General features: G+C 38.3%; 1 protein-coding gene across 26 annotated transcripts in view; it reads right to left on the bottom strand.

The window, feature by feature from the left end:
- Window positions 1–2,393: 2,393 nt before the first annotated feature.
- nrxn1a (neurexin 1a) overlaps window positions 2,394–12,361 on the bottom strand; it is a 245,015-nt gene continuing 235,047 nt past the window's right edge. For all 26 annotated transcript variants that reach the window (XM_068724314.1, XM_068724330.1, XM_068724438.1 and 23 more), the window contains one exon: window positions 2,394–4,291. In XM_068724314.1, the coding sequence (XP_068580415.1) occupies window positions 3,987–4,291 (305 nt within the window). In that variant the 3' untranslated portion in view covers window positions 2,394–3,986. The remainder of the gene's footprint in view (window positions 4,292–12,361) is intronic.

Genomic DNA, 12,361 nt, shown 5'->3' with positions numbered 1-12,361 from the left:
AGGGTGTAAAAGCCCAGTGAAATATGGTCTAAATGTGAACGTTCAATCAATGTCTTCAAATAGTTGATGAAAAAATGTCCACTTTTGAACCAATTTTTACCGACTTTTCACCGGTGGCCATAGTTGTCTTTTTAGCGGAAAAATGCTCGCTGGGCAGGTTGGTGTCCACTCTGCCCTCTTAATTAAAAATATTTTTCCACGTCTGTTTCCTTCTTTAGGTAACATAGTTTATAAAATTAAATATTCGGGTCTCATACACCTGCAAAAAGAAAGTATGGTCAAGTCTGAGAGTGGGATTTAACCTGGAACCCAGTATAGCAGCGGCCAACGAACGTTTGGCTTTGTTGAGCTGCAAGGCATCCATACATTGTAAAATGTTGCCATGATTCTGTAAGTGTTCTTGTTGTATGATTTTCACTTGAACTGTCAGATGTATGCTTTTGTTTGCCACATACTTGTAGATATGAAGCCTCAAAGCACGACAGAAGAGGAACATTATATGGACCAACTGAGACAACATCTCTGCGCTGAAGCTCTGCGGCAGGATCATTTTTGTTACATTTTTGATGAATTTTTTCAACATGCTGTACTATAACCTTTTTATGACTTTATTCGACATGCTTTACTGAGACTATTTCATAACTTTTTTTCGACATTTTTTAGGACTTTTTCGACATGCTAAACCATGACTTTTTCTTTTTACCTAGTGTAGTACAACTTTGACTTATTTTACGTGCTATACTATTACATTCTTTTAACATTAAATACTAAGACGTTTTATGATTTTTTTGACATGCTATACCATAACCTTTATCAATATGCCATACTTTGCCTTAATAATTTTAAAATTTTATGTATTCAGTTCATTATTTTAAAAACAACATTTTATATACTCTATAATGCTTTTGTTGACATGCATTGCTATGACTGTTTTTATGGCATTTTTTTGACATACTATACAATGCCTTTGTAATGACTTTTCCCAACATATCATGTATTTTTTCAACATCCTTTTTGACATTCTATACAATTACTTTTTATTATTACTATACTATTGTTTTTTCAACTTTTTTCAACATCTTATAATATAATTTTTTTTTGACATTCTATACTATGACTTTTATATTACTTTTTACGAAATGCTATACTGTGACTTTTTTGTCATTTTTAACCTTGACTTTCGACAACAAACTATACCGTCAGTTTTTTAGACATAGTATACTATACTGTATTTCAACTTGCCATACCATTAATTTTCATCAAATTTTTCAACTTACTATGCTCTGACTTTTTTCGACATACTATATAATTACTTTTTTATGTCTTTTTTGACACACAATACTGTGAGTTTTTTTTTTTTTGAGATACAATAGTATTACTTTTATATTATTTTTCATGAAATGCTGTACTATGACTTTTTTCAACAAACTGTACTGTGAGTTTTTTTAGACATAGTATACTATGACTTTTTTCAACTTACTATACCATGACTATACAATTACTTTTTTAGGACTTTTAGAAATATATGTATATTACATATATTAAAGCAAGCATATACACACACACACACACACACACACATATATATATATATATATATATATATATATATATATATATATACGTATGTCTAGTTAAACATTGAGATACATTTTGAAATCTATTTTTATTGATATATCTCTAAAAAGTAAAAGAGATACAAAAATAATTGTTTCATACCTTGTTACCAATTAGAATGGAAATCTGCATTTTACTCCTTTACACATTGTGCGTAACTGCACCACCTCTATTGTTTTTGTACAAAGTTAAATCAATGTGATGACCTGTTTTTATAATATAAGTCATGTTAAAGCATTGTGCCAACATACTATCATAAAGAACCTTAAGTAAAACAAACTTGCCTATAAAAAGATGTCTGTGTGAAATGACTACTTTCTATTTCAAAACCATATGCTCTAGATATATAATGAACACACATTTTGTTACTTTTGAGGACTTGTGCTTGTACTAATAACTGTGAGCCCCCATCTTTGAAATCAAAATTCCACCACCGATTGTGGGTAATGTAGTCCCCAGGTTTTGACAAGGAAGAATAATATGTGAAATCAAAAAGGTCCTTTCTTTCAAACTGTTCATTTTTCATTTGTCAGACAATGTTATTGAAGTGCAATGCTAAAGCAGTGGAATACTGTTAACGATGTAAAGGATGTCTGACAAAATGAAAATCCTAACACCTGCATGTTTCTCTGATACATTTTGTCAGTAGGCTGGTGTAAGTTCACTTAGGTAGTATTTTATTCATTTGAGTCTTCAAAACTAGTTTTTATAATTATTTCTTTCGTGGAGTACAAGAAGTGTTACAGTTGAACACAAAACACCCAAGAACAAAAAAAGAAGATCAAACAAATAGAATTTATAATCATTATTTATAGTTCATGGTCATTTTCCTCATACTCATTCCAAGTACAGGTCTCCGGAAAGCAGAATTGACTGACAGAATGACAGAACAAACACAGAACAGTTGAAATGGAGACTTATTTTGAGCTATTCTCCTCTGGTTTTGCATCAGCCCAAGCACACATTAGACAGTCTTATAATACCACTTGGAAACACACACAGCAAGTTTATTTATTTTAATCATTGTCATCATCCATCATCATCATCATCGACACTCATATTCCTGGTGTTCATTCTCACTCATGTAAGTCAGGTTTGAGGAGGAAGGCAGTGATTCTACCGGTATCCTTAAAAGAGCGCCACACAAGTTGTCATGCCACGCCTCTCCGCCTATCAACGCCTTGTGCAGTTTCTGGGGAACGGTTAGGCTACTACTGGTCCGGAATCATCTATTTCGGGTTGGCATTTGTATAAAAACTATATCAGAACACATGTAAAAAACAGGGGAGAATCAATTATTATCCAACTGAGAAAAATGCAGATGTTTTCATAAAATCTATGTCTAGCAACACTTAATAACACTTATGTCTTCTTTTTGTCCTTTTTTTGTTTTATTCCAAAATGGTTGAGGAGCAGTTATAGTTTGCATCATCTATACAACAGGCTATAAAACACCACTTTGTCACAGTCCAGAAAGCACATATAGATGTGGTTGTACTGTATATAAACATATGTACTGTAATAAGATAATTTTGCGTGCATGGCTCCCAAATGATCCCTTTAGAGCAATCCCCATGATTTTGAGGAAACTCTCTCCTTTGAGTTCACACGATGTGAAAACGTAGGTCTCCAGATTTCTTACTGGCACAACTGACATATTCTTTTAAAACATCGTCTTTCAAGAGAAACTGCCATCCATTCTCATCTTTGTACTGCAGCAGCTCAGTCAGCCAGGTATTAGTCTTTGCCGGCCATCACCGCCTCTTAAGTGAGTACTTTGGCTGATTCCTCGGACATCCATTAGGGTTTTTTTTCTTTCTGACTTCAACTTCACCTGATTTTTTATTTTTTTTAAATCCACAGTAAATGTTTGGCGTATTTATGTATGTATCTATTTATGCATTGTGTCATTTCCTCTAGAAAAAGTCTCATCAACACAAACACAGGCAATGTATATGAAAACAGTAAGTTTGTAATGCTGATTTTCCCCTTGCAAAGTGCATCAGCTCCTCTGTTTACCAGAAACAAGAGAGTTCGATCACATAATCCTGGCCAAGGAATCAAGTCACAGATGGGTTAATGTTGTTTGGTTGTTATGTTAGATATGTATTCAGTTCATTTTTGACTGGTCGCCAGAGCCATTTTCTCTCAGTCTCCATCTGGACTGAATCTTTTCAACTGTCTCAGGTGCTTGAGTCTAAAGAAAGTTATTTTTTCGCTTTTCATGTTTACTTTTCAGAGCATTGTCTTGTAGGAAAAATGACTAAATAATGTTCATCTTTGTTATTATACTATACACATGTTGAAGTCCTGATTTGTCTCTTCCACAAATGTTTAAGTTGGTCTGGCAAAGACCAAAGCTTTGACAATCACACGTAGTACTCCTTGTCCTTGTTCTTCTTACTCTTGCTTGAGGTTTTTGCGGTGTTCACTGGTTTCTCTTTGACGACGGTGCCGTTGGACTGCGCGGAGTTGCTGATGTAGTTGCGACTCTCGTCTACGTGGTACGAACCTTCGTCTCTGTTCCGGTATTTGTACATAGCGTAAAGCAGGATGAGAATACACAGCGCCGCTGCTGCCACGATGCCAACCACCATCCCTGTCGTGCTGCTGGACTCCCGGAAGACCTCCGACGTGCCTGGGTAACCCTTCGGTCCAGCACCGGTGGGATTGGCTGCAAGAGAGACAGAGATATGATTACCACAAGTGGTCTCAGCTCACCATCTTTTACATTGTATCACTATTAGTATAACTGGATTTATAGTTGTGAACAAATGCATTTCTTCTCTGCATGTGTGGATCAATATCACAGTTTAATGTTGAATGATAGAACAGACACCATGCCTCAAGGTTGCTGAAGCTAAAAGTAGATGTTGGCTGATGGGATTGGCTTTCCAACCTAATAGAAGAGCATACAGTTAGACTTTGAAGCGACAACAAACAACGTCTATCGTCATACAATGGTAAGTATGAGACGGTCCCAGTCAGATTCTGTCTAATTAAATTAATACAAAAGTAGATTCTGAATCTTAAAGCCTTTAAATACCCCCATGTGGATTTTCTTTTAAAACTCCCAAAATCCCCAAATTACTCTTGAAATTATATTGAAACGCCACCCTGTCATTCCTGCAGCACCCGGAAGAAATTAAAATGCAGGAGCTGGACATTTTTGTAGACTTTGCCTTAAGTATAAGCCATTTCATCTAATTGCCTAACAGCATTTTAATTCCTGCACAGTATTCTGATGATATTCACTTGCAGCACAGCCATGAATGAAAAGAGCACATTTTCAACATTCACTATATATCCAAGCAGCATGACAGCATCACATAGTTTGTAAAAATAAATCTTTCAGAGAGAAACAATTCTTCAATTGACTCAGCAGATTTTGCCAAAGGCTGTCCCCACTTCTGTTCTGAAATGGTGCCATTCAATGGAGCATATTCTGAAAACGCGTCAACCCCCTGATATTATTCAGTCCTCCTGGCATGTCTCTGTGTGTGTTTTTGTAGCAGTCATCATTTCTGCTTAAGCCCTCTTTGTTGCGTTTGTGAAATCCAAACAGTCGACACTAACATTTGGAAATGAAAGCAGTGTGGTTCCGCTGGATTGAGGCAAAAACATATTTGAGGGATTTACAGCTGGGTTCAGATCATAGTTGTGTTGACGTAAAGATGTTACGCTTCGATTTGCATTTACACTGGACAAACTGACACATAAATAGCTATGTTGCCCTGTAGGTCTGAATTATTTCCTCTGTGTTGACTGGCCAGCTATGTTAAAGGTATTCAGCAAGCTTTACAGTATTGTACTTTGCTGCGGCTCCTTGTCCTTGGCCACAGAGTGCAGGAACACTTATGGAGTGATGCCCTGAAAAGCCTATACTGTAGCAATGGGAATCCTGCACTATGAAGCAAAATATTGACCACTTTGTTACTCCCTATAAATGACCTTTAGAATGGTACGCTACAGATTTTATTTTGAAGTTGAAATGCTGTTGGAAGTGGTAGAAACACGGTAAAACAAGAGATTTAGCACAGTGAAAGTGTATCTTCCACATGAAGGTAAATGTCGTACTTGTTTGTTTAGCACATGTCTGATAAGGGCACATTAGGTTTGTCAAGGCAACAGTGCTAAATGCTGTCTGGATATTAAAGATGGTTAGCTTTTATTTTAGCTTTGCCCTTACGGTGTGTTCACAGTGTGTTCATGAAGCCACAGCAATGTGTATTTTCTACCACATTAAAGCTTTTGTGACCCATCAGTTGAAGACTTGGACCATCAGTGAGCTGGGGACACTTTATTCTCCAGTATACGTACTGTCAATTTAGTGAACATTCATTACATATTGAAACTTAAAAGATGGGTATATGATTTCATGATCAAAACCCAGTGGCATATATATTAATAATAACTACAATATTCATCTGAATATTTGTGAATATTGATGTGATCCAGGAGACATCAGTCTTTTAAGTAATTGGATTTCACATTTACAATGACAGGTGTCGACATTTTCTCTGTAATGAGTATTTGATATTTATTCAAATACATTTGACACGTGCCCTCCCTAATGTCCCATTTTGCTGTCCCACTTTCCTCACTCCTTTTCAAGAACACAATAGTTTGTGAAAAATAATTGCATTATTCAGCTTTGATATCAAACCAGCTTAAAAAAAAAATGTCTCCTTAAAACAAGAACACTGTTTCTTCATTATTTCAATCCTTTGATCTTGGCCAGTCAGAGTGATATTTCCACACGGATAACTTTCTTCGTAAGCAAGAACTCAGTATCCATAGTAGAGAGCAACTCTTTATCCATCTCTCAGATCAAAAGGGAAAAGCATGGAAAACAAAATTTGAATGCTACTTCACTGACCAAAGAGGCTCAGAGAGCCTTGTTGTATCAAGAAGGTTGTTTCTTCCTGATCCATAAAGGACAGGCAGGATTAACGAGATGATACAGCACATCCCATCCTACACACTACTTTTGTGGCAATTTCTCAATGTCGAAGGAGCAAAATATATCCGCGAGAAAGACCTTTGGGATTTTTTTCAAATGACAGTAAATACAACCAGTTTTTGCAATTACAATTTAAAGGACTGTGCCAATGCTCTTGCATGATTTTATCCCATTTAATAAGGATCAACTATACCTATTCTGCAAACCATGCTAATTTGTCTTTTCTTGGGATCCATTGGCTTCAATTGCTGTCTTTGCAATATGATCATGTTAGCAGACCCTTAAAACTTTTAATTTTAGTAAATCAATGTTACATTAGTGCTTGGAACAGCGGTATGGAATGTCGGCATGGCTTTATACTCAGCAAAGATATAAAGAAGTCTTTGATATGAATGGAAACCAATGCCTGTCTGGAATGCTTGTACTGTACACCGATAATACATCTGATAATCTCAAACTGTACAGCATGCATTTAGAAATGCTCAACAAAAATGTTTCTACAAGTATGCATGATTGGTAGCTAAAACTAACCAGCAAAGAATTTGCAAAAATGTCCTACCTCTTTGGACTATTTCACAGTAATTATTGTTACTATTGTTATTATCCAGTGTTTACACAATAAAGAACTTCAAATGTTCGATGACACTGATGACATTATGCTGTACTCTTGTGGATCGTTTCCACCGGTGAATAGGGAAGTGATTGCACATCAGTGTGCCCACTTGTTCTGAAAGCTGTCCAAGTTATAACACAGCGCTCCTTATGTCTCCGATAGCTCTCTCCACTGTTTCCCTCTCTTGAGTCTCACTAAGTATTGATGGCCTTAGGGATGAAGTACTTTTTTAATTGCGTTAATTTCTCTTCTTGAGCAACAATTAACATTGTTTGTGAATGGTGTAATATTAGCTAATTATCCACACACATGGCACGTGGGATCTGTCTTAGCTTAGATCTTGTTCATACGACGCCTAAAGGACATGGAAAAGTGTAAACTGTAAAGGGCAAAAGTTCTCTAAGCTGTCTGCCAGGAGAAAAGATGTTGCTGCCGTTCATTGACATGTTTTCCACCATGGTTACACTGATCAGTGGCTCAAGTATGCTTCCAATGCCAGCAGACATTCAAGGGCAAGCGAAGAGTACGACTGGTGGATCGAGTGTGACTGAGCGTTGCAACAGATTAGCTCTGCTTCTGACAAGCCCACTTATCCTTGCAGACAGGTGTGAAGAATGTTCTCCCCTTGTGGGCAAAAGCCACTGGTTGATACGGTTCTTCCCCAGCAAGCCATTGTGCGGGCCTTATTGGTGAGTTACTTTCATATTTGCTATCTACCCTTTGTTCGGGGTCAAAAAGTTGAAAGTGTAGATAACATAGCAGGTTGATGGAGGGGAGAGCTCGCGATGTGGCACTTGAGGGTTGTATATGAGACCACAGCTGGCTCTACCAGCAAGGAGACAGAGCTAGAAGAGTTCAGGAGGCAGGCAGCCTCAGCCTGCTATATCAGGAGTGAGTCATGTGATAACAAAACCATGGTGCACTGTTCATTCTGTGAACCAACACCTCCAGCTCTGGGCTTTGTTATTCCCTCTTGCCTGGATCTGTTGATTGGCTCCCCACAGGCTGCGTTCGCACAGAGACTTTATCATTGGAACACCCTCAATCAACTGACCACATTTTTCCGTTCATTAGTGGAAATGGAAAAAAAAAGTTAAGTAAGTAGCTGAGTAGTGACCACTAATTCAAGCAATAACACTGCATTTAGCACACCGCTGAAACGGCCATGTTTTGTTCGAAAAAGGTTAACATTCATTACAGCTCATTAGCTCGCATTTAGTCTCAGCAGTGTCTATCAAACAGCCACCTGATGGCACGCAGGGATCTTTCCTATTCCTTTAAATGAACTGATACACCTGACGATGCGGCCCATTTGTTACCCGTGAGTCTGGCTGTGCACCCTGCCTCGCTTTCCCTGAAGATGGGTTCAGGCAAAGTAATGTGGCAGACACGAGGCCTTCGAGAAAGCCTCATAAGACCTCAGTCAAAATGCATCTGCCTGTCTATTCATTAGCACTCCATCACCTCAGAATGAAGGCACATAAACTGAGAAAGAAATAGCGCCTGAAACAAGTGTTTAAAATGATGGCTGCTCTTATACCCTCTACTCGAGCTTACCCAAGGGTAAAATTAGACATGGGGAAAATGACCTTAAAGTGGCGCCTAGCTTCATGGCAGCATAGCGGGGATGCAGTTGTGAAGCGATATAGGTAAGCTCAGGGGGGTTAACTTCTGAAGGATTGCAGTTGTGTTAAAGCTGCCAGAATAACTTTCTCCTCTCCGTCCCAGAGCGATACTGAAATTACAGTATCACATCGAGACCATCATAAAGTCCTTGCTGTTTTATTCACAAGGACAACAGTTAATGCTTCAGTTATTTCGTCACAAATCATTTGCTTTCATCAGTCTTTGCTGAGATACGGCAACGGTAAATAAAGAAGTACAGATGATCCTATATATGACCCTCACCAATAAATGTTAGTGAAAAAATAGCTGGAATAGCCTGACCAGGAATTCCTATCATCATACAGAGAGGCAATGCCTTGGGCACAGATTGGTTTGGCTTCAATGTTCTGGTTACTGCAGGGTTGATAGCATATTTTCTCTTAATTCTACCTGGATTCTTCATTTTGGAAACACAAGTGTGCCTCTTGGAGATATTACCATAGGTGCAATAGAACTTGTCGTTAAAATGCCTGATGTGATTTCCCTCCTTTGTGCCTGACTTCTTTTTGCCATGTGCTTTCAAGGAGAGGAATGGGATCAGGGACTCCAGACTGTCAGGCGGAATTTGAATAAATGGTCCTCTTCAAAGACAATTTTTCCTCATTTGTATCCAGCGAGAGGGTTAATTTGTTTGGTAATTTGTAACAGGGTGAGCAGTTGACGGGGGCCATGGATGAAGGGGGGGGGGGGGGGGGGGGGGTTACTTCAGGTGTTCGTGAGGCTCGTTGAGCGGTAATGGAGCAACCAGGACTACTTAGGATATATTGACTGGACAGACGAGGCTTGGCCTTTCATTAACTGGTGGTGGTAATGTGTCAAAAGAGTTTTGTAGAGTACATATGGACGATGCTTTATCGTCCATAATATCAAGCAAACATTCAAAGAAAGAACTTATTTTTAGTAAGCAGGTAATGAAAGGGGATTTTGTGTGAACTCGGCCCTCTGCAACCTGCAACAGTTGATAAACATGAGCGGTGTATCATGCATCTTTGAGAGCTTAAGAAGGTGTGGCTGTGGGATGCCTTCAGAGCGACTCCGGGCTTAGTTGGCATGCTCAGTGACATGTTGCTGTTATTCAGCCAGATTATACCATCTTCTTACTTCACATATCCAGCTATAATCACAAGCTGTCAGAGCCGTCATATAGTTTGGGATCAGTCTGTAGACAGGTCACTGTATCAACTGCAGCAGAGCCAAAACACTTATTAAATCCCTCTTGCCTCTTTAATTATCTGAATGTCCTCGAGAAGTGATGCGAGCCATCCTGTACTTGTGACACGCTGGCAGCATGCCTGATGACAGCATGCATGTGTGAGCCTGAAGTGACTCTGCTCATGCTGATGGCGGATGATGAACAAAGAGCTGAGTGGGCAAGTGAGAATTATTAAAAGGTGTCTGAATTAGCCCAGTGAAAGGTATGACACAATTTAAGCTTTTGCCCATAGGGGCTCCACTTGAAGAGGTGAGATGAAAGAAGCTTACTCAGCTTGAACGTCACAAGTCTGGAGCTCGTCTCTTGATTAGATTCCTACAGAGTCAGTACATGTTCTTTGGGTCTACATTTGTGATATATACAGTGGGTCTATAGCTACACAGAAGCTTTTCCTTGCACAAAACCTGAATAGTCATCTGCAGAGGACAATCAAATCTAAACCTCAGACTCACACTGTGTGTTATTTAAACAGTTCAAAAAGAACTGTGTCTATGAAGTGTGATGGCACTCTTTTACTTTAGTAAAATAAAAATCTTTTTTTAGAGACTATTTCACATCCTTTCAGCAACATAACAACTAACATTATATGATTCTGGCTTGGAAAAATACAGTAAGTGCCCAGATCAGAGGTCTTTCATACTGTGGCTAGACAGAGAAGTCAATTAAGAAAAATGCAGCATTAAAGTGCATCTTTAGAAAGCATTTTACCGATTGGTCAACTGTGAATTGTTGAGTAATATTTCCAAACCCCAGCTTACTTATAGCATTAACATAACTGACCTTTGGCTGGGCTTCTTTTCTTTTCTTGGGAAAGCAAAGTCTTTCATGCCCTACTTAGACTTATAAACCGACACATTGTGTTAGCATCAATGTCAGCACACCCAAAAGATGTGTGGTAGAAACATACAAATAATTGAAAATATAAATATGGTGGGATCAGTAAAGAGAAAGACTGACAGTGAGTGTGAAATCCTGTTTTCTCTCAGAACACACTTCATTTAAAATAGAATGTAGAAAGAAGACTTGGACGGCATAATCCTCTCTGAAAGAGCGCTGAAAAACAAAAATGGCAGAATTCCATAAGATTGTCTGCATAAATTGGCATGGTACACAGTAATAACAGCAATGATTTTTGCAAAAAGAGCATGCGTGATGCTTGAAGGTCATCAGTGCTGTTTGATGGGTATGAGCTCTGGTCACATTCAATGGGCATCTAGTCTTCAGAAGGCTTTTTCATTTATTAAACCACCACTGCTAGAGGCATTCTGTTGGCATGCAAGGTGCATGCCACTGCGTTCAGCAAAGGAGGGAATGAACACACACAGAGCTCCAGCTGGGTATGATTGAATAACCTATTAAATGTGGGCAGTGACCTCTTAAGCCAGAACAGTGCTCTTAATGTTTCATTAATCTCACAGCTACTTTTAAAACAATAATTTACTCTAATTTGTCTGCCTCTGGCTTGTTGCATTCCAGTCATTGCCATCAGGTTAAAGAGAGTATTCATTTGCAGTTTGATTTATTGGTTTACTCTATGTATTGTTTCCCCACCCATAAATTAAATCTATTAAAACAAATGTCAAACACATTAGCAGCTGCTAAAGTTATGTCACTGCAGGAGGCTTGAGGATAGAAAAAGATGAGAGAGCGTAGAGTGAAGAGGAAACAGAGATGATTAACCTTAACCTGCCTATGGGCAATCTACAGTGAAGGGCCACTGGAGCTAAGAATAAAAGCACTAAGAGATTATTTGTGAAATGTAGAAGGGTGAGAATACCAAAACTCTCACCGAGACTGCTGGTGTGTACTTGCATTTTACAAGAAGCTAATTTCTTTCATACGTATTACATAATTAATGATGGCTCAATGGTGGAAAAGGTGGAAACTGATGAATCCGACGGTATGTTAGGATGTATCACTCTCCTTCTGTGTGCTCTGAGTTCAGAGGAAACATACAGTGTATTCTGAAATCAAGAGCCAGAGAACACTTATTTTTTTAGCATGGTGCATACTGGGGCTTGTTCTCCAGTAACAATTATGAAAGCACCATTTTGGCATGGAACAAGGAGATTTCCTTTTTAAAGACAGCAGCATGTATTACACCAATCAACTATGAATTCCCTATTTCAGTTATTAGGATAACACATTTTGAACTTTTGCTATGTATATAAACATAGTAAAAATACATAATTATTTAATGCTATGTTTTTACTCAACACACTTAAAGAACTTTCTGGCAGAGGGTTAGAGCAAAGAGTGGAAACAGTGCGAAACAGCTAGTTGAAGCTAA

This window comes from Cebidichthys violaceus, unplaced genomic scaffold (genome assembly GCF_023349555.1).
Source record: "Cebidichthys violaceus isolate CVI_PGR_0920_01 unplaced genomic scaffold, fCebVio1.0.p SCAF_10, whole genome shotgun sequence".
Classification (NCBI taxonomy): Eukaryota; Metazoa; Chordata; class Actinopteri; order Perciformes; family Stichaeidae; genus Cebidichthys; species Cebidichthys violaceus.
This window is presented reverse-complemented; position numbering and strand designations above follow the sequence as displayed.